Raw genomic sequence first — 24156 nt, 5'->3', positions numbered from 1 at the left:
TTTTTTTCAAAATTGTTGCACTTTTTGGTTTATAGCGCAAAAAATAAAAACCGCACAGGCGATCAAATACCACCAATAGAAAGCTCTACTTGTGGGGAAAAAAGGACGTCGCAGGACCGCCCAATTGTTAGTTAAAGCGACGCAGTGCCGAAAGCTAAAATTTCACCTGGGCAGGAGGGGGGCCCAGTAAGCAAGTGGTTAAAAGGAGCAGGATCTTTTTTTTTTTTTTTTCATGTTAACAAACACTTTAAAACCTCCAGCTGAGTATCCATTTGCAAATTTCTGCAAAAGCACTGGAATAGCCTAGTTTTTATTCTCAACAAAACTGGAAGTTGATCTACAATCAAAAGGCACAGAGTAACACAACTACACGTGAAACATGCTCTATGTGAACACAGCCTGACATGCCTTTCTTTCTAACTAGCTTTGAAATGCAGGTGAAGGCAAAATAAAGAGATTTTTAATACAGCTTACCTGTAAAATCTTTTTCTTGGAGTACATCACGGGACACAGAGCGGCATTCATTACTATATGGGTTATATGGAGTACCTTCAGGTGTAGACACTGGCAATCTCAAACAGGAAATGCCCCTCCCTATATAACCCCCTCCCACAGGAGGAGTACCTCAGTTTTGTAGCAAGCAGTATGCCTCCCAAAATGGTCCTCAAAAAAAGAGGGGTGGGAGCTCTGTGTCCCGTGATGTACTCCAAGAAAAAGATTTTACAGGTAAGCTGTATTAAAAATCTCTTTTTCTTTATCGTACATCACGGGACACAGAGCGGCATTCATTACTATATGGGATGTCCCAAAGCAATGCTTACAATGAGGGGAGGGAGAACATCTCCAAGACAAAAGGATTTAATTTAGAGATATACTCAAATCATAATAAATCCAACTTAGTTGAGAAAAATAAAAATTTTTAAATTTAACTCGAACAAGAGGAGCCCCCGGAATCCGAGGGTCTCAAACTGCAGCCTGCAGCACTGCCTGCCCGAAGGCAGTATCAGTATTCCTTCTTACGTCCAACTTGTAGAATTTTGTAAACGTGTGGACAGAAGACCAGGTTGCCGCCTTGCAAACTTGAGCCATAGAGATCTGGTGGTGTGCTGCCCAGGAGGCGCCCATGGCTCTAGTAGAATGAGCCTTTAATGATACTGGAGGAGGCAACCCTTTCAAGCCGTAGGCCTGAGTGATTAATTGCTTAATCCACCTAGAAATGGTGGACTTTGCAGCTGCCTGCCCCTTCTTGGGCCCATCCGGTAGAATGAACAGCACATCTGTCTTCCGGATCTTCTTTGTAGCTTTAAGATAGGCCTTCATGGCCCTGACAATATCCAAGGTATGCAGCAACCCTTCCTTTCTGGAAGTAGGTTTAGGGAAGAAGGATGGTAATACCAAATCCTGGTTCAAATGAAAACTGGATATGACCTTCGGAAGGAAGGAAGGATGAGGGCGGAGAACGACCCTGTCCTTATGAAAAACAAGATATGGTTCCTTACAGGATAAGGCTGCCAGCTCCGAAACTCTTCTTGCGGAAACTATGGCAACCAAAAATACTAACTTCCTTGTCAGTAGAACCAAAGGAATATCAGCCAACGGCTCAAACGGTTGTTTCTGTAAACTTTGACAGAACAAGATTTAAATCCCACGGACAAAGCGGGGATTTAACTGGAGGTCTAATACGTAAGACCCCTTGAAGGAAGGTCTTAACCAGCGAGTGGGTGGCCAGCGGCCGCTGAAACCACACTGACAGAGCAGAAATCTGTCCTTTGATTGTGCTTAATGCCAATCCTTTATCCACTCCTAGCTGGAGAAAACTTAATACTCTATCGATGGTAAATTTGCGAGAAAGCCATCGCTTGGACTCACACCAGCCTACATAGGCCTTCCAGACCCTGTAATAAATCACCCTAGAGACCGGTTTCCTGGCTCTGATTAGGGTAGAGATTACTTTCTGAGACAGACCTCTACCCCTGAGAATCAGGGATTCAGCTTCCAGGCCGTCAAATTTAGATGCCGTAAGGCAGGGTGGAGGATCGGACCTTGCGATAGCAGGTCTGGCCGTAGAGGAAGAGTCCAAGGGTCTCCCACTACCATCCTTAAGATTAGTGAGTACCATGCCCTTCTGGGCCATGCTGGAGCTACCAGGATGACTGGTATGTGCTCCACCCGGATCCTGCGCAGCAGGCGGGGTAGTAACTGGAGCGGGGGAAACGCATAAAGAAGTTTGAACTGATGCCAAGGGCAAACCAACGCATCGGTTCCGCAGGCCATCGGATCCCTTGAGCGGGACATGAACCTGTCTAGTTTCTTGTTGAGTCTCGATGCCATGATATCCACGTCCGGCACTCCCCATCTTTGGCAGAGTGCTTGAAAGACTAGTGGATGCAGAGACCATTCCCCCGGCCATAGAGTCTGGCGGCTTAAGAAGTCCGCCTGAAAGTTGTCCACTCCTGGAATGAATATTGCCGATATGCAGGGCACATGAGCCTCTGCCCATAGAAGAATCAAGCTCACCTCTCTCTGAGCGGTTTGACTCCTGGTTCCCCCTTGGTGATTTATGTGTGCCACGGCCGTGGCATTGTCTGATTGAATTCTCACCGGGAACCCCTGCAATTTTGACGTCCAAGCCCTGAGGGCTAGTCGAGCAGCTCTGAGCTCCAAGATGTTGATGGGCAACTGCTTCTCTGGCTTTGCCCAAGTACCTTGGCGAGTGCAACCATCCAAAATTGCTCCCCAGCCCGTCAGGCTGGCGTCTGTGGTCACTATCTTCCAAGCCACTGGGCTGAAAGACCTCCCCTTCAGTAGATTCTGAGGGTCTAACCACCAACACAGACTTTGTCGGACTCTTGATGAGAGCGGCAACGGGATATCCAAGGCCTGTGGCCTTCTGCTCCATGCTGACAGGATGGCTGCCTGTAGGATGCGAGTGTGGCTCTGGGCGTATGGTACCGCCTCGAATGTGGCCACCATCTTGCCTAGTAACCTCATACATAGGCGAATAGTCGGTTCTTTCTTGCTTAGAACCAGTAGGATTAATTCCTTGATGGCTTTTACCTTCCTCAGAGGTAGGAACACTCCTTGTTGTTCTGTGTCTAATCTCATGCCGAGATATTCCAACTGCCTTGTGGGCTGGAAAGCTGACTTTTCTCGATTTAGGACCCAGCCGAACCTCTCGAGGTATTGGACCGTGAGGGCCACTGCTCGCTCCAAGCCGGGAGACGAGTGATCTATGACTAGGAGGTCGTCCAGGTATGCTAGGATCGTGACCCCTTGGATCCTTAGTTTGGCTAGGATTGGAGCTAGGACCTTCGTGAACACCCGGGGGGCCGTAGCCAACCCGAAGGGAAGCGCCACGAATTGGAAGTGACGCGAAGCCACCATGAAGCGTAGATATCTTTGATGTGGCTGATAAATTGGAACATGAAGGTAGGCATCCTTTATGTCTATGGACGCCATGAAGTCGTCCTTCTGGAGTGTGGCAGCTGCTGACCGCACGGATTCCATCCGAAATGAGCGGATCTTTAGATATGCATTTACCATCTTTAGGTCCAAAATTGGCCTGACATCTCCATTGGATTTTGGGATGATGAATAGGTTGGAGTAGAAACCCAGCCCCTGTTCCAGGACTGGTACCTCTACTATTACTTCCTGGGAAAGTAGATGATCTAATGCCGATCTTAATGCGGCTCCCTTTTCCGGATCGTTTGGAATCCTCGACTTCTGGAAATGAGGAGGAGGAAACCTTAGGAAATCTAATTTGTAGCCTGTGGCCACGGAAGACCGTACCCACTCGTCGGGAATGCTGGCTTCCCAAATCTCTGAAAAGAGTCGCAGCCTTCCCCCCACCTTCGTGGGTGGGGGCGCCCCTTCATAAGGTTGGCTTGGGGGCTGGTTTTGCTGGTTTGCGAAACCACTGCCTTTTGCCTCTAACAGCCTGTCCTTGTGATCTGCTGTTGAAGCCGAAGTTTGCTTTTGCAGGAGGCCGTCGATACTGCTTGGCATTAGAGGGCCCCTGCCCAGGGGAATACTGTCGTTTAAACGCAGGTCCCTGAACCTTCTTCTTAGTTGGCAAGAGAGTACTCTTGCCGTTTGAAATGGTCTGAATGTATTTATCTAGGTCTTCTCCGAAGAGTCGTCCTCCATGGAAGGGGAACCCTACCAGGAGCTTCTTGCATGGGGGCTCAGCCTCCCAGCTTTTTAACCATAAGAGTCTTCTCATATGGATAAGGGATAACGATAAACGTGACGCTTGCTGGATAGAATCCTTGATTGCGTCTACCGTAAAACATATGGCCTTAGGGACATCCGAAAATTTTTCTGCCTGCTGGGCCGGAATAAGTTTAAGCATCTGCTTAAATTGATCCGATAATGCTTGAGCGACCCCAATCGCAGCCACAGCTGGCTGTACTACTGCCCCTGCAGTAGTGAAGGAGTTCTTAAGTAGTGCTTCCAAGCGCTTATCAACTGGATCCTTGAACACCTGTATGTTCTCTACAGGGCATGTTAACGATCTGTTAACACATGAGATGGCTGCGTCCACTGCAGGAGTAGCCCATCTTTTGGAAAATTTTTCTTCCATAGGATATAGGACAGAGAACCTTTTAGGTGGTAAGAAGATCTTATCTGGCTTGTTCCAATCTTGGAACAAAATTCCCTCTAATAGAGGATGGATCGGAAACACAGCATTGCTTTGAGGCGCCCTCAGTGAGCCCAAAGCTGAAACCGTCGATACCTGGAGATCTGGTACTGGCAAGTTGAATGTCCTATGGACCAAGTCCGACAATCCTTGAATCCACCAGCTCTCCCTCAGGGAGACTGCCCCAGACTCCTCTGTATCCGGGTCTTCGATCCCTGAACCTACTTGGTCCGTGTCCAAGAGGTCGTCCAATTCCCCTGAGGAAAGGACCTCCTCTTCTGAGGGTCCGCGCTCGGGCGACGGAGATCTATTCCGCTTACTGCCCCGCATAGCTGCGGATATCATTTTTTTTTTTTTCCCCATGCTTTTCTCATCTCTTTTAAAGAGGTGAGTAATACCTCCTCCGTGACCATCTTAGGGCTGGACTGACCCGCGTCAGCTCCAGCCCCAGATCCCGATGGCCCCAAGGCTCCCTGTAGGGAAAACAGCGGCATACCATGGTACAATACTGAGGTACACCTGCTACCTATTGGTATTTGGAACTATAAAAGTTAATTGTCCAAACACCTGTTTGGGGGATAAAAAAATGCTTCCTCTCCCCTAGATGACTTTTTTTTTTTTTTTTTTTTTCGTTTTTGTTTCAAATCCAGGAAAGAAAAAACATTCTGTCCCCCTGAGTAGTATTGCAAAGAAAAACTATGAGATGGAAAAGAAACAGCCTATTTCTAGGCTTGACAAAACAGTCCTCTGAAGACTGCAATATCCTTTCTGGCCACTGTGTGTCCTCGGCGCCCCGTGCTGCCACTCTGGTCTATGTCCTCAGTTCCAAAGTATTGATGGAACAAACAAGGAAGGGCCGCCCCTTCCTTTAAGCCACTGACCCGCCCTTCCCCCCCAGCAACCTCAAACAGGAAATGCCCCTCCCGACAGGGGGAGGGGGGGGGGATTTTGGGAGGAAGGGACCTCTCTGTTCCAGCAAACTGCGGCCTGCAGCCTGGAACCATGAGGAGGCCAGCGTTTTGCCTGCTTGCAGGCTCTGAGGAGGAAGACTGAATGGAGCATCGCCTGGAGGCCTGCAGGTAAGCAAAGCTCTCTGACACACACATATATTTTTATATAACACAGGCCCCACTCAATGCTTTTCCAACACTACAAGGGAGGTCACATCTTATGGGGAATAATACATAGAGAGCCATCCTATCTTTATGATATGTGACTAGTTTGCCAGATGCAGTGCATAACTTTAGGCATGTCCCCTGTGACCCCCCAGAAAAAAACCTGCTAAGAACCAAGTTCCGCAAGTTTTCCCCTCACTTACCTGCTCCATGCCGCAGGACTTTGCCAAGCAAGAGGCCCAATCTTCCCCCATCTCCGTGGGGATGTCTAGACCTTCAGGCCCTGGGTTCCTATGAAGGATCCACTGTCCTGGGCCCATATAGCACCCTGGCAACAGAAAACTTTAGGTACCCAAAGGTTTCTAAGTTCTGGGCCCAGGGTCCAGCTCTCTAAAAAGAAAAGCATTATGGGCTATACCCCAAGGGTTTGGGGTCCGGTTACTGACCACTTTAGCGCTGAGGCTTTTTTGGACAGAACCGGTAGCTCACCTAATCCCAAGGATGCGGAGGCAAGCTAAACCATGACTAACACCTAAGACACTGGCGTAAAAACTGGTACTCCTCCTGTGGGAGGGGGTTATATAGGGAGGGGCATTTCCTGTTTGAGATTGCCAGTGTCTACACCTGAAGGTACTCCATATAACCCATATAGTAATGAATGCCGCTCTGTGTCCCGTGATGTACGATAAAGAAATTGTCCTTTGTAAGTCATTCTATCAAAAATTCAGAGGACGATTTATAGAACTTTGGTATGTGTAAGAAAAAAAAAATGTTATGCTTATTGTGTGGGTATCCAGTTCAGATACATGATCTAAACAATGATAAGCTATAATCTGAATAGGTTATCTAAATGCCATATTCCTGGTACAAAACTTTCAGCTCACGGAATTAAACCCCAATACTGAGGGCAGGGGCTCAAAGCAAAAAATATTTTAAAAACCTATGCATCCCTAGAATTTGGTTAGAAAGTCTAGGAGTATTTTTGAGGACACATTATTTAAATAAAAAGGATATATATTAGAAACATTCCCGCACAGCTATTATAAACATAACAAAACATAAAGTGACCACACTGGTTAAATAAAGTTACTAGATAACAGAGGATTTAAAACAAAAAGAAAAAGAAACAAACATACTACCATTTACATGTGTACTAATATATAGAGTGTGTTTGATTGTTGAAAGGGTTTCTTAAGTTCATTAAAAAGTGCTTATTGAGACATGCAACATTATTCACACATTGGGCTGTCTGGGTCAAATACTTGATACTTTAATAGCTTGGAACATATAATGCAAAGGAGTACGCTAAGTTTAGATTGACATTTGGGATCAGTAGCTGCTAGAAAGGGCAATAATGCCAGCTGGTGGAGGAGTAACTAAAACAAACACTTGTACTATAATATATGCTGATGTCAAGTGTTCAGCTTTCCAGCTGTAGGCTGGCTATGTGTTCGCTAGGTCTACAGTCAACGTGTATTACACAACGGAAATTGTATTCCAAAACAAAAACAGATGTTGGAACAATACCATATAACTACAATTTTGGATGCTCACAAATTTCAAAAGCAACGTCATCTGTTCAGCTATTTTTGCATACTATAAATAATCAAGAAGACCAATCGGAATTTAGTTGTTATTTTCATACCGGATGGCAAAAAATAAACAATTGACTGCAAGGGAGAAGCCAAGTTTCACCTTAAAGCTGTACTTTGGGTAACAAAATCCTCTCTTGTAGTGCAAGGGTTAAAGGTTAGTTTGTGACTGTGGTACCAGTAAAAAATAAATAATGTACCGTATTTATCGGCACATAACACGCACAAGCATATAACACGCACCTTCATTTTAAGAGGGAAGTTTCAGGGAAAAAAAATTACATTTTAAATAAAGAACTTTGAAGCAAAATAAGGATCAGTGCCAATCTGAAGCCTCAAAATCACCCATCAATGCCCACCCGCAGTCTCACAATTACCCATCAATGCAGCCTGATCAATGCCCATGCGCAGCCTCACAATTGCCCATCAATGCAGCCTGATCAATGCCCATCCGCAGTTTCACAATTTCCCATCAATGCAGCTTGATTAATGCCCATCTGCAGCCTCCGCATTGCCATGAATGCACCCTGATCAATGCCTATCTGATGGAGGGGGGTGGGATGAGCGCGGTCAGATTACATACAGTGAGAATCTCCTGTTTACCAAAGTCCCGCCTCCCGAACCAGCTTCTATGAGAGACAGAACCATTGGTCCAATGCCGGCCCAGGAGACGGGGCTTCCTACTACTCCAGAGGCTGCTGAGTAAACAATAGATTCTCGCGGTATGCAATCTTACGGCGCTCATCCCGCCCCCCTCCCTGTTCTTTACGAGGCAGCCCAAATTGCAGTATCGGCGTATAACGCACACACTAGTTGCAACCGATTTGCAGGGTGAAAAAGTGAGTGTTACACGCCAATAAATACAGTATATAATTTTTCACTTACCTGTAAAAAATAACACTGGGTTATACGTATCCACCTTCAAGTGATTGGACACTGGCAAACAGACCTGTGGGCAGGGGCGGACTGACAACTCATGGGGCCCCCGGGCAATAGGAGATTATGGGGCCCCCGGCAATAGGAGATTATGGGGCCACACAGTATACACACATACAAAGACAATATACAGGGTGGGCCATTTATATGGATACACCTTAATAAAATGGGAATGGTTGGTGATATTAACTTCCTGTTTGTGGCACATTAGTATATGTGAGGGGGGAAACTTTTCAAGATGGGAGGTGACCATGGCGGCCATTTTGAAGTCGGACATTTTGAATCCAACTTTTGTTTTTGGTGTATCCATATAAATGGCCCACCCTGTACACACACACACACACACACACACACACACACACACACACACACAGTATACATACACACACAGTATACATACACACACACTGAAAAGGCACTGGAGAGGCAGGGCAGCTATAAAATTTGAATTTTCTTTAAAAACACAGATTTTTACATACCGTCCCTGGTTTTACCGAGGCTGGCAACCCTGATGTGGCCCCCTAGCGGCATGGGGCCCTCGGGCAGTGCCCGAGTGCCCAAATGGTCAGTCCGCCCCTGACTGTGGGGTAGTCAATACAACCCCTACAACTCCTAGCAATCCTTGTTTGTTTTTTTAGCAAACAATAAGAGGAAATTGCCAGGACAGAGAGGAGGGTGTCCCATGTCCTGTTCTGTATTCTAAGAAAAGGACTTTACTCAAAATGGGTCTTTGGCTGTACATCTCCTTTTAAGAAGATAGAATTTTTTATCTGTAGACAGAGGGCTGAAGTCACAGATCCGGTCCAGGCTCCGGCAAGATCGCAACAATGAAGTCAAGATCTGCCCACATTCCTGGATCGGCTCCCGCTGAGAGTCAGAGCCGGCCCCTCCCTCCTCCTCCACAGCCCATCGCCCCAGTGAACTACTTATAGTTACTAGCTCGCTGCTCAGGGAGCACCGAAAACCAAGCGATCGGCAGTGTTTGATCGCTCGGCTCTTAGTGTTGGAGCCAGCGGAGGACTGATGTTACATCCACCTAGGATTCTGGGAAAAAACACAAAACCCCATACTTCTGTTTTACTCCTACAGTACAGGATACATGTTACTTGAATCACAGACACTGGGCAGTTGCCCATGCAATACGCCGAGAGATGGGTAACACAGAAAACAATGCCAACAGACCCAGAAAAAAAAAAACAGGCCACCAGATTTTGAAATCAAAGAAACAAAAGTCTAAGCTGAAGGGCAGGTGGTAGTTTTGCAAATCTGCGAAACAGACCCCTGGTGCTAAAAAGCCCAAGAGCCACTGACAGACGTTGCTGAGTAAGCCTAAACAGGAATGGGGAGGAACACTGTGCTTCAAGGAATAAGCTTTAGCGATAACCTGCCTAATCTACCCAGCAATGGTAGAACAAGGCGCAGGACGCCTCTAGCATACTGAGGATGATCCAACTGACAGAGGCAGTGGGCGAGAGGTAAACAGGCACATCCAAACAGTGGAGGGAAAACTCTGTGCAATACTTAGGTGCAGGACAAAAAGAAAAAGCATTAAGGCTACTTTCACACTGGGGCGGGGGTCGGGAGAGACTTGAGCGGTAAAGCACTGCCAATTTTAGTGGGGCTTTACCGCTGTAATAGCGGCGCTTTTCGGACACTAGCAGAGTGCTTTTAACCCCCCCTAGAGGCCGAATGGAGTTAAAAGGTGCCCGCAAAGAGCCCCTGCCGAAGCGTTTTGCAGGCAATTCGGCAGCGGTGCCCATTGCAATTCCAATGACAGGGGCGGTGGAGGAGCAGTGTACATACAGCTCCTGCACTGCGCAAATGATGCTGCTTGCAGGACATTTTCTAACGCCCTGCATTTTTCAGGTGCTTTACAGGTGCTATTTTTAGCTCAAAAGCGCCTGAAAAACACCCCAGTGTGAAAGGGGTCTAAGGTGGCAGGAGCAAGCCAGCTTGGGAAGGAGGCCTGAGGCCTCAGAGCCACCTTGTCTCCATGAACAACAAGGAAAGGTTCTCTATAAGATAGGGAATTTTAGAGCACACATACACAATTAGTAGGGTTGTACCGATACTACATTTTTAAGACAGAGTACAAGTACCAATACTTCTCCCCCCATATAATCACCGATCTCCCTATGTGGCTTTCAATAAAGCAGCTGAAAGCCATGGAGGGGAGGGGAGAGGAGGAGAAGCAGCTGTCATGATAACTTCCCCTGACGCCGCACCGATTGTTTCCGAGTGTCAAGGTACCAGGCTAGGCATCGGGACCATTTGCAGGAGTACAAGTACTTTATTTCTTACAAACTACATAGGAATACTTACACTTGCACCCCAAAACCTATTCTGCTAGGCCGACCAAGTATGGGAATACCACATGTGTGAAATGTTTTTGCAGCCTAGATGCATAGAGGGGCCCAAAATTCAAGGAGCACCTTTGGGCTTTTAAAGCAGAGTTCCACCCATTGTTTAGTTTATTAACCACTTGACCACTGGGCACGTAAACCCACTTAATAACCAGACCAATTTTCAGCTTTCGGTGCTCTCACAATTTAAATGACAATTACTTAGTCATACAACATTGTACCCAAATGAAATTTTCGTCCTTTTTTTCACACAAATAGAGCTTTCTTTTGGTGGTATTTAATCACCGTTGGGTTTTTTATTTTTTGCGCTATAAGAGAAAAAAGACTGAAAATTCTGTAAAAAAAATAAATTTTTCTTTGTTTCTGTTATAAAAATTTAGCAAATTTAGTATTTTTTCTTCATTCTTTTGCATAAATGTGAAAGATGAAGTTACGGCGAGTAAATAGATACCCAACATGTCACCCTTCAAAATTGCACACGCTCGTGGAATGGCGCCAAACTTTGCTACTTAAAAATCCCCATAGACGACGTTGCTGGGTATTGTGGGGTATTGCAGAGTAGTGTGGGGTATTGCAGAGTATTGCACAGGGAGGGATGGATGGCTGGATCTGTGACTGCATTTGTCACAGATCCAGCCCACAGCAGCTGCTGCTGCATCTGCTCTCTCCCCTCTCCTCTCTCACACTGTACCGTTCGGTACAGAGAGGGGAGGGAGGAACCGGCGTCATCACATGATGTCATTGGACGGAGCTATCACGTGATAAACCGCCGCTATCAGTCATTCGGACATTCCCGTGTGCGCGCCCCAGAGGGCGCGCGATTTTGGGAGAACGTCCATGGACGTCCTCCTAGAGTTAAGCAACTGCCTTGTAGACGTATTTCGTCTATAGGGCGGTGGTTAAGGATCACTAAAGGAATTTTTTTTTTTTTTAGCTAAATAGCTTCCTTTGCCTTACTGCAGTCCTGGTTTCATGTCCTTATAGTTCGTTTTTGCTTTGAAGTTGCTGTAATTCTGCTGTGGTCTCCACACTTCCTGCTGGGAGGCTTTTCACGGTGGTCTAAGCTGTCATTACTGTGTGTCTAAAACTTAACAGAACCAATCAGATTCATTTTAAAAACAAAACACTGCCCTGGATTTGTTTGTTTTTGTTCTGTGGGTCTCTCTAGTTCACAGGAACATGAAACCAGTTTAAAAGTGAAACTAACCTACAGGCACATTATATGATTGATTTTTATCTATTTGTAATCATTTTTAAAAGGAATCAGTTAACTTTTATGTCTCTATACCCTGTAAAAAGTCATTTCAGCAAAACATTTTTTTTTCCTTTAGTGACCCTTTAACTGCTTAAAAGTCAGCAGCTAAAAAAAGCATAGCTGCCGACTTTTAATAGACACTTACCTGTCCCACAGTCCAGCGATGCAGCCACTGGGAGCCTCCTCTCCTCTGCGACGTCATACCTGTACGTCCCCTTAAAGAAGCCACGCGGCGGGCCCTGTGAACTCGATGCTCGCCATCGTGTCACGGAGAGGCAAAACGGGGAGATGTCTATGTAAACAAGGCATTTCCCTGCTTTACCTAGTGACAGGACAGTGATCTACTGCTACCTGTGATCGGGTCGTGTCACTTGTAGCCCAGCCCCCCCCACAGTTAGAATCACTCCCTAAGACACACTTAACCCCTTCATCGCTCCCTAGTGTTTAACCCCTTTCCCTGCCAGTGTCATTTACACAGTAATCAGTGCATTTTTATAGCACGATCGCTGTATAAATGACAATGGTCCCAACATAGTGTCAAAAGTGTCCAATGTGTCCGCCATGTCGCAGTCACGATAAAAATTGCAGATCTTGACGGTCGGAATTTGGCGTGACCGTGTGTATGCCTAAACCGGAGTTTATTCCGACGGCAAAACCAGGCATAAGTCAATGTTTGGGCTGATTATATACCTGACACTGTATTTTGGGTCATCACATAAATCATCCAATTGTACCAAAACAAATGTACTGTAAAGGTTGCCTCTATAGGAGTAGTTAGGAAATATAGCTTAGTATACCATCACCTAATGCAGTCCCTGTCCCTAAAGCCAAGCAAGCTTAGCCTACTTGTAAATATATAAACGCCCCAAACACTACTAAACTCAGTGAGTACTAGGTGAAGTGATTTTATAACACCGACTTTCTCCTGTCAGGAGAGAAAGCGTGAGAGGAGATGTACAGGTATCCTAGGAGCATCCTGAGAAGGTGGACAAGACCCCTTAAAAGGGGAAAGCGGATGGTGAATACGTCATAGTTCAGTATATTTAGGTGAGTACAGAGTGTTAATTGTGGTGGTACTCACTGGGAGTTGGGGATAAGGAAGAGTGTGGGAAGGCATTATATAGAGCATTTACAGATCCCCAGGAGTTGTTGCATATTGTTTTTGATGTACAACATACATTAAGTACAGCATGTTAGTGGTGGAACTCACTCATTGATAAAAAACACGAGACTGTATTACACATATTAGTACCGTATATATCAAGGACTGTTATGCATGGATTTTTTTTGTTCATTATAATCACTCTATTCATTGATATCAATAGCATCTATCATATTGAAAAGTCATTAACCACTTGACTTCCAGAAGATTTAACCCCCCTCTTCATGACCAGGCCATTATTTGGCGATACGGCACTGCGTTAATTTAACTGACAATTGTGCAGTCGTGCGACGCTGTACCCAAATAAAATGTATGTATTCCCCCCCCCCCCCCCCCCCAATATAGAACTTTCTTTTATTGGTATTTGATCACCACTGCATTTAAATTTTTTTCCACTATAAACAAAAAAAAGGAAGACCATTTTGAAACAAAAACCTATATTTTTCACTTTGTGCTATAAGGGCCAGTCACACCAGATGCAATTCAGTGCGCTTTTTTTCTGCAGTAAAAAAAAAAATGCACAGTGTTTTCCAATGGCTCTAGTTCACACCAGTGCAGTCAGTTCCAGGTTAGTTTCCGGTGCAAAAACAGACCGGAAACTGACTGTACTGGTGTGAACTAGAGCCATTGGAATACATGGAAAACACTGTGCATGCATTTTTAGTGCAGAAAAAAAGTGCACGGAACTGTACCTGGTGTGAGCTAGCACTTGTGCAGAAAAATAGCGCACAGAACTGCTTATTGTGTGAACTGGCCCTAAATCATATCCAATAAAAAAAAAAATCGAATTTCTTCCTAGATTTAATCCAATATGTATTCTGCTACATGTTTTTGTTAAAAAATTAAAATAAGTGTATATTGATTGGTTTTACACAAACGTTATAGCGTCAAACTAACAAACTATGGGATAAATTAATGGAATCTTTCTTTTTTATACTAGTAATGGCGGCGATCAGCGACTTCTAGTGGGACTACGATATTGCGGTGGACTATCAGACACTGACACTTTGCAGGTAGCAGTGACACAGTGATCAGTGCTAAAAAGATGCACAGTCACTGTACTAAAGACACTGGCTGGGGAAGGGGTTAAACATCTAGAGCGACCAAAGGATTAACTGTGTGCCTAGACAGTGTTTTTGTGTACACACTGTGGTGCTTTCACTAGGGGAAGAGATCAATTCTAGTCTCTGCTTTGCTATGTATGTAAACAAGGCTGATCTCAGTTTTCCATGTTTTACCAACGATCAGAAGGTTCCGGAGGACATCAAGTCTTTGGGACTTGCAGATCAGCTTCTGCTGTAAATGATCACAGCAGAAGCGGGCCGCTGGCGGTGTGCGCATCCCCTCTGCAGAAATGCAGAATCACGCATATATACGCCATTCTAACCACAGCTGCCGCCCTGTAGCAGTAAAAGTGCTATAGGGCAGTCAGCAAGTAAAACCTTGGTTTGAGAGCGTTTTGCAAGACAAGCAAAATGTTTTAATACATATACAAGCGATGTCTTGATATGAGAGTAGCGTCATGTCACAACCGAGTTTAAAAAATAAGAGGAGCCTCTAAGTGTAGCAATATGGTTACATTTAATGAAGGTACAACATTTAGCAACTTATTGCTACACTTAGAAGTGCCTATCTTCACCTTTTATACCCTATTAAAAAAATGCTTTGATATACAAGTGCTTTGGATTACAAGCATGTTTCTGGAACAAATTATGCTTGAAAACCAAGGTTTTACTGTAGTTAATAGAAAAAGCATCATAATATTGTTTCATGATAATTTCATTTTAACTTTATTGTATTTTTTTTAACAGACTGATGCATATGACGTTGTAAATTAGTTTTAAGTTGCGTGGCACTATTTAATACACAACGTATTGGTGGGTGCAGGATACACATTACAGTGTGAGCAGAAACACCAATTACTTGAGTAAATATGATGGCAACACTGATTATCGTAAGCACTAAATGGGGTGCGCAGAGGATATGTTAACTATTCATCTGCTTACTAGTTGCAGATCAATGGCTCTATAAATACTATAGCAACTGAATTGGCACGACAGTCAGACAATAAACATTTTCAAAAAGAAAAGTCAGAAATTACAGCTCTGTTTGTTTTTTTAACTAAACCAAATTGCAAGTTATCCAGTTTACCACTAAAGGAAGTGATCCCCCGCCATCTTCTTTTAAGTAGTTGGGCTTTCCTTTAAGCAGAAAATAACAACTTGCTTTTTTCACCTCAAACTTATCTACAGTCATAATGAAAATCATATATTTCCTCATTGTATTTCAATTATTTCTAGCCTACTCCTATTAATCTGAACTATCTTGAAGTTTTTAAAACTTTCTTTATGAAAATCACACATTTACTTCCTTGAATTCTGTGACACAAGATATCTATGCCCTGTGAGTAGGCACTGCTGTGTCACAGAAATCACAGAACCTGCCCGCTGAGCTACAGAGGCGCAGAGAAAAGAGAATGCAGTTTCAGGAGATGGAGTCAGTACAGGACTCCCTTCTTACAGGCAGCAAGGTACCATGGGATATATAGTCCTTAGAAATTGAAGGTAAACAGCGTAGGAGAAACAGCAGAGAATATAGGAAAACCAGGAAGTTGTGAAAAGAGATGACAGACAGGCAGGCAGCCTTCACAGTGAGAAAGGGGATTTTTTAAATAAGCATATGCTAGATTTTCAATAATAACTATTGTTTGTATTGTTATTATGATGCTTATGTTATAAAATAAAAAGTGAATGCTGTGAACATAGATTTCCTTTAAGAAACACACACTTTTTTCACCATGTAGTTACTTACAGTATAGCTGCATAGTAGAATGTTCCAAGCCAGACGCTGGATGTCAGTACATGGACTGTAAGCATAACTTTCCCATATTGTTTAAAAGTTTTTTTAAATCTCTGGACCAGGCCTATGGATTTATCCTGCAGTGGATCTGTCTCCTCCAAAGCTGTATCTGGATGATCTTTTATGGTCAGTACTTCCTTACTGCTGGGTGGACCCTCATCCTTAGGAGAGGAAGCGCTAAGGTTTTCCTTATGCTGTGAAGAATCTTGCCCAGGGGATGAATGAAGCCAACGCTTTTGTCCATTAGCTACTAAAATCTGGCTTTCATATTTTGGTAAAATAAGGCATTTTCTCTGATGCGTACAGGCTCGTAATGAAAATGTGGAAATGGAGATTATACTAGATGGATTACATCTCAGATGTAAAGTCCTTAGAAGAAACATGCTTAAAACAAGTCTAAATGTAAAAGAAACAAGAAATATTAGATTGCCACGACACAGAACATGCAGTCCAATGTGATCATACATCAACCTCAATGAAATGTTACAATCTGATTGTACACTCTCCTTTAGATCTACCAATAACTATGTAGGCTTGCCTGATTGGAGAGAAATTGATTGGATAGATTGGATAGATTAGGTCGGTCCTCATATTACATAGTTTGGGCAAAACTAATGAAGACTGTACATTCAGATTGTAACGTATAGGATCACACTATTATGAGTCCACCTTGGCCTCACCCAAATCTTTACACTTAGCTGGAGCCAAAAAATTTCCATTTAATGGTTTACACAGAGAGAAAAAAAAAGTGACGCAGGTACGTCGGCTTCATGCTGCCAACCAAACCTGATGACCATCAGCACAAAAGATTAAAAGACAATGGTTCCTATTTGTGGACAATATTACTGCTGAAGGACAGGAATGCCTGTTATTAACCTTTTTTTTAAAGCGGCAGTAAAGTTTATGTTTTTATTTTTTTACCTATAGGTAAGTTTATAATAAAGCTCACCTGTAGGTTAACCACTTGAAGACCAGGCTTTTTCCAGAACTTTTTGTTTACAAGTTGAAATCAGTATATTTTGCTAGAAAATTCCTTAGAACTCCCAAATATTATATATATATATATATATATATATATATATATATATATATATATATATATATATATATATATATATATATATATATATATATATATATATATATATATTTTAACAGAGACGCTAGGGATTAAAATGGCGATTATTACAATTCACACAGTATTTGCACAGCGTTTTTTCAAACGTAATTTTTTGGGAAAAAATTAGGGTTGTCCCGATACCAGTATCGGGACTGATGCAAATGCCCACGATGCCTGGCCGAATACTTGTCCCCCCCCCCCCCCCGCCGCAAACCCACCACCGCCACGTTAATCTGCGTGTGGGGAACATTGCAGCTTTCGTTTAAATAGCCGTGTTTCCCGCCGCACCGCGTATACACACTCCCCCTTGCGCGGGATTGGACGGGTGATCTGTCCAATCCCGAGCAAGGGGGAGTGTCTATACACGGCCTGGCGGGGAACACAGCTATTCAAACGAAAGCTGTAATGTTCCCCACACGCTGATTAACGCGGCAGCGGCATCATCTAGGTATGGGGGACATGGCTGGATATATGTGGGGGGGACATGGCTGGATATATGTGGGGGGGACATGGCTGGATATATGGGGGGGGACATGGCTGGATATATGTGGGGGGGACATGGCTGGATATATGTGGGGGGGACATGGCTGGATATATGTGGGGGGGACATGGCTGGATATATGGGGGGGGACATGGCTGGATATATGGGGGGGGACATGGCTGGATATATGGGGGTGGGCGGAACATTTTTTTTTGTTAAAGCAAAAGAAAAAAATTATTTACTTTCAGCCTGGACCAGAAGTGATGTGATGACGTTGCTCCAGTCCTCCAAGGCAATAGAGGCGGTCAAAGAGTATCTATTCTTCGATTGCAGAAAAAGAGACCGCCGCTCCAGGCAAATGCAATAAGCAATCAATGTACTTCTCAAAGACCGTGAGTGCTGGCAATGCACAAGGCAAAAAATCAATGATAATAATTCATGGACAGCCGCACACCAAAATAAACCTAAAAAGGTAGCCTTTATTGGTGTAAAGAGGATAAAAAGCACTACAAAACACAGCACAGCAAGCAGTGGGGTAAAAAAGCAGATGCGTTTAGCTATGACTCAGCTTTGATTGTTTGTGCTAAACGCGTCTGCTTTTTTACCCCACTGCTTGCTGTGCTGTGTTTTGTAGTGCTTTTTATCCTTTTTACACCAATAAAGGCTACCTTTTTAGGTTTATTTTGGTGTGCGGCTGTCCATAAATTCTTTTCATTGATTTATTCTTTGATTGCCTATGGGAGCAACCGGCCACACCGTTGGATCGTTTCTTGGGCGAACTGGCGGAAACATTAAGCCCGAGGATGACCCCCCTCCCACCGCTTCGGGAAGCGTTCATGAGCCGTTTGGACTGCTTTTAAAAGAAAGCCACCCGACGACTGCAAAAAAAAACAAAAAAACATACTGGGGTTATGGCTCATACCTTTAGCCATAATCCCGGTAAACCACTTGCAAACTGCAATGTATATATATGTATTGCGGTCATCATATGGGTACATTCTAGAGAGCAGCAGCTGGTGACATCACTGGCACATGCGCTCTGAAGGTACCTGTGCTGTTCCTTCAGAGCTCTGTGCTGCAGCTGTGTATGCTTGAATGGGAGCGACTTCATTGTGGCTTGGCCATTCAAGCGGCTACAGCCCGCGAACCTGGATGGAAGACTGGGTGAAAATAGAAGGCTCTGCAGTGGTGACAGCGCACCACTAGAGGCCTATGTTTCAGGGTAAGTCTTTCATAATATGCTAGTATGCAATGTATACTAGCACAATATGCCTTTAGCTTGCAGGGAAAGTTTTTGTTGTTGTTGTACAAGTTTACTACCGCTTTAAGGTTTAAACGGTTTTTAACTGCTTCCCATCTGGCCTATAGCAAAATGATGGCTGTGCGGGAGCTGTTCTGGGTGGACACCATGATGTCGTCCTAGGATTGGGCTGCACTGTGGTGCGATCTGTCACCTGCGATGTCCACTGGACACAGCAAATGAAAAACCAGTGTACAGGGCCATTGTTGTTACCATGTGATTAGCTGTGGCTAATCACAATAGTACACAATGAATTAATTGATATAATAAAAAAACAAACAAAAAAAAAACATGGTTGTTTTTAACAGTGATACTCACTGTAATAAACAATCATAGTGTTTGATAAAATATGCTGATCAACCCCAGTACAGTGTTACTATGGTAACACTGTATTGGTCTGCTCAGATTACGTAACAAAAAATAATAATTGTAGTATAAAAAAGAAAAACGCATTAAAAAAAAAAATAATAATAATAATAATAATAAAATTATATATATATATATATATATATATATATATATATATATATATATATATATATAATTTTTTTTAATTGCATACGGTCACGAGTCAGTGTCCCTAATCAATGCTACACCAGTTCTATAATGACGCTGTACTGTACTGGTGACAGCATGTTACAAAAAATATATAAAAATGAGAACTACCATTTTTAAAAAATGTCTTCATTGTCTAAAGAAAATTACAAACTTCAAAAAAAACTTGCCATGCCTCCTTCTAAATACATTGGACTGTCTACTTTACAAAAAAGGGTAATTTGAGGGGCATTTGTACTATCCTGGCATTTATGGGCATCAATAAATTAGAAATTAGATTAGGCCGTCAGTACTGATCAGGATTGATCGACTTTTAGATATACTGTATATAGCATAGTTTGTGGACTTATTAACTTTCCTACAAACTAAATAATATATACTGATTTGGGTTATTTTCACCAAAGAAATGTAGCAATATACATTTTGGCCTAAATTTCTGAAGAGAGATTATTTGAAAAATTGTATAACAGACAATTTATTTATCAAAAATTAAAAAACCCAGTAGTGATAACATACCGCCAAAAAGAAAGCTCTATTTGTGTGAAAAAAATATGTAAATTTAATTTGGGTAAAGTGTTGCATGACTGAGCAATTGTCATTCAAAGTGCAAAAGCGCTGAAAATTGGCCTGGGCAGGAAGTGGGTAAAAGTGCCTGGAATTGAAGTGGTTAAACTTCAGGCCCACTGTGGACTTGTACAACAGAGAGCTCAATAACATGCAATAAATGCAGCTGAAGAACAGAACTAAAATGATTGAATACTATACCTGATCTGAAAACATATGGCAACCCAAAATATGAAGACAAGCACCTTCAAAGCCTGTCAAAATGATGCTATACTTGAGGCCAACATACTGGAGTAGATTGCCAATGCCTGTGCAAAAAAAATTAAATATAATATAAGTTAATATTTCATAAAAATATATATATATATATATATATATATATATATATATATATAAAAACACACACATATATACAGTGGATATAAAAAGTCTACACATCCCTGTTAACCACTTAAGCCCCGGACCATTTTGTTGCTAAATGCCCAGGCCAGGTTTTGCGATTCGGCACTGCGTTGCTTTAACAGACAATTGCGCGGTCGTGCGACGTGGCTCCCAAACAAAATTGGCATCCTTTTTTCCCCACAAATAGAGCTTTCTTTTGGTAGTATTTGATCACCTCTGCGGTTTTTATTTTTTGCGCTATAAACAAAAATAGAGCGACAATTTGGAAAAAAATGCAATATTTTTTACTTTTTGCTATAATAAATATCCCTCAAAAAATATCCCTCAAAAACATATATATATAAAAAAAAAAATTCCTCAGTTTAGGCCGATACGTATTCTACCTATTTTTGGTAAAAAAACAATCGCAATAAGCGTTTATCGATTGGTTTGCGCAAAATTTATAGCGTTTACAGAATAGGGGATAGTTTTATTGCATTTTTATAAAAAAAATTTTTTTACTGCTAATGGCGGCGATCAGCGATTTTTTTCGTGACTGCGACATTATGGCGGACACTTCGGACAATTTTGACACATTTTTGGGACCATTGTCATTTTCACAGCAAAAAATTAGCATTTAAATTGCATTGTTTATTGTGAAAATGACAGTTGCAGTTTGGGAGTTAACCACAAGGGGGCGCTGTAGGAGTTAGGGTTCACCTAGTGTGTGTTTACAACTGTAGGGGGGTGTGGCTGTAGGACTGACGTCATCGATCGAGTCTCCCTATAAAAGGGATCACTCGATCGATGCAGCCGCCACAGTGAAGCACGGGGAAGCCGTGTTTACATACGGCTCTCCCCGTTCTTCAGCTCCGGGGGGCGATCGCGACGGAGCAGCTATAAACGAATAGCTGCGCCGTCGTCCTGGATCGCTCTCCGTGGGAATCCGACCGCCGCATGTTGCGGGGAGGGTCCCGATCGGACCCCTGACCCGCGGAAAGGCGGGGACGTACATGTACGCCCATCTGCCTGTACGTGCCATTCTGTGGACGTACATATACATGCGGCGGTCGGCAAGTGGTTAAAATGTCAGGTCTCTGATGTAAAAAAAAAAAAAAAGACAAAAAGACAAAGATAAATCATTTCAGAATTTTTTTTACCACTTTTAAATGTGACCTATAAACTATACAACTCAACTGGGAAAACAAACTGAAATCTTTTAGTTGGAGGGAAGTCAAAATTTAAAAACTAAACTAATGTGGTTGCAGTGTGCACACCCTCTTATAACTGGGGATGTAGCTGTGTTCAGAATTAAAGGGGTTGTAAAACCTTGTGTTTTTTCATCTTAATGCATTAAGGTGAAAAAACTGACAGTGACCGGCCCCCTAGAGCCCAGGTTATACCTCTCTGCCCGGGGGTCTTGGCTCTTGATTGGATAGATTGGTAGAAGCGCAGCCATTGGCTCCCACTTAAAGCAATCACATTCAAACTCATGTTAAAATAGGAGTCAGTCCATACCTACCATCATTTAAAGCAGGGTTCGCCAAAACCTGAGTGCCCGGTCGCAATAGCGACTAGAATTAGCGCCCTGGGAAGGAAGCTTAGGCCTGCAGAAGGCCGCAAAGCTGCGGGCTCAATTACCTGTGTCTCCGTGCCTCATCCTGTGTCTTTATGCACCCCCACCTCCCCCGCCGTGCGATCAAAGCGGGCCGCTCCAGCCGGTAATTGAGGCTGCGACTTTGCAGCTTTCTGCAGGCCTAAGCTTCCTTCTGTGATCTGGCGCCATCTTGTGGTGGCCATTGGCATGACAAGTAAACCAGCAATTCTAATGGAGCTTCCCCAGTGTTTTCACTGCCATCTCCTTCCCTCTAATTATAACCCCCAAACATTATATATATTTTTTATTCTAATACCCTAGATAACAAAATGGCGGTCATTGCAATACTTTGTCACACCGTATTTGCGCAGCGGGCTTACAAGCGCACTTTTTTGGGAAAAAACACACTTTTTTTTAATTAAAAAATAAGACAACAGTAAAGTTAGCCCAATTTTTTTTTTTATATTGTGAAAGATAATGTTACGCCGAGTAAATTGATACCCAACATGTCACGCTTCAAAATTGCGTCCCCTCGTGGAATGGCGACAAACTTTTACCCTTTAAAATCTCCATAGGCGACGTATAAAAAAATTCTACAGGTTGCATGTTTTGAGTTAGAGGAGGTCTAGGGCTAGAATTATTGCTCTCGCTCTACCAATCGCGGTGATACCTCACAACAATCTCCTGTATTCTTCATATGTCTGGGCTTTGGGGTTGAGTGGCAAGACAAAATCCTTTTCTTACAAAGAAAAACATCCAAGCCCGGCCACACTTTGCAAAAACACATCTGAAGTCACACAAAAGCATGTTGGAAAATGTGTTATGGGCTGATGAAATCAAGATTGAACTTTTTGGCCATAATTCCAAAAGATGTGTTTGGCGCAAAAACAACACTCACATCACCAAAATAACACCATACCCACAGTGAAGCATAGCCGTGGCAGCATCATGCTTTGGGGCAGTTTTTCTTCAGCTGGAACAGGGGCCTTAGTCAAGGTAGAGGGATTTATGAACAGTTCCAAATACCAGTCAATATTGGTACAAAACTTTCAGGCTTCTGCTAGAAAGCTGAACATGAAGAGGAGCTTCATCTTTCAGCATAACAACCCAAAGCATACATCCAAATTCAACAAAGGAATGGCTTCACCAGAAGAAGATTTAAGTTTTGGAATGGCCCAGCTGGAGACCAGATCTGAATCCCATTGAAAATCTGTGGGGTGATCTGAAGAGGACTGTGTACAGGAGATACCTTCGCAATCTGACGGATTTGGAGTGAGTGTTTTTGCAAAGAAAAGTGGGCAAATATTGGCAAGTCAAGATGTGCCATGCTGATAGACTCATACCCAAAAAGACTGAGTGCTGTAAAAAAAAAAAAAAAAAAAAAAAAATGAAAAGATGCATCAACAAAGTATTAGTTTAAGGGTGTGCACACTTATGCAACCATGTTATTTTATTTAAAAATGTCAGGTTATTGTTCAACTGAGTTGTACAGTTTATAGGTCACATTAAAAAGGTGGAAAAAGTTCTGAAATTATTTATCTTTTTATATCCAGTGTAAATACCGTATTTATCGGCATATACCACGCACATTTTAAGAGGGGAGTTTCAGGGGAAAAAAATTTAATAAAGAACTTCTGCCACTGCAGGAGTTAGGAACAGCGGCTGCAAAGGATTGTGATGCTTGCCCTCTGTTTCTGGTCTCCTCATCCATTCACACTAGTATCGTTCTTCGAGAATGCAAGGTGTTCTAAAGGCCCATACACACGATCAGACTTTTTGACAACGGCCCGACGGACATGTTTGATGGAACAATCCGACCATGTGTATGCTCCATCAGACAATTGTTTTCGGTTTTTCATCAGACAAAATGTTCTCTGTGAATGCTCTAAAACTTTTCGGGAACAAATGTTCAATGGAGGATAATCCAATCATGTGTACACAAGTCCAAGACTAAGTCCAAAGTACAAACACGCATGCTCAGAACCAATGCTAAAGATCAGACAACAATAGCAGAAGTTGCCCAAAGGGTGGTGGTAAAGAGCTGAAAAACCACGTGATTTGGTGAAAGGTGGTTGAAAATGTCCTGCTGTGTGTATGCAGAACAAGTTCACGGCCAAGTCCGTTCGTGTGTTTGAGGCTTAAGAGTGGGCAGAGGAGAGCTTGTCCTGTCAATGCCTTGCATTCTGGAAGAAAACCTGGAGTCTTGTAAATGAATCAGGAAGCCGAGGACAACCGCC

The 24156-nt window shown here is 43.1% G+C and overlaps 1 protein-coding gene across 1 annotated transcript in view; it reads right to left on the bottom strand.

Annotated features, from left to right (window-relative positions):
• FAM210A (family with sequence similarity 210 member A) overlaps positions 1–24156 on the bottom strand; it is a 70687-nt gene that overhangs the window by 36589 nt on the left and 9942 nt on the right. Inside the window, exons 2-3 of the mRNA XM_040353919.1 lie at positions 20143–20249; positions 15874–16317 (exon numbers count right to left, since the gene is read on the bottom strand). Coding sequence (XP_040209853.1) covers positions 15874–16304 — 431 coding nt within the window. The 5' untranslated portion in view covers positions 16305–16317; positions 20143–20249. The remainder of the gene's footprint in view (positions 1–15873; positions 16318–20142; positions 20250–24156) is intronic.

The sequence above is a fragment of the Rana temporaria genome, chromosome 5, assembly GCF_905171775.1.
Source record: "Rana temporaria chromosome 5, aRanTem1.1, whole genome shotgun sequence".
Classification (NCBI taxonomy): Eukaryota; Metazoa; Chordata; class Amphibia; order Anura; family Ranidae; genus Rana; species Rana temporaria.
Note: the sequence above shows the minus strand (reverse complement) of the source record. Positions and strands in the feature narration are given on the sequence as shown.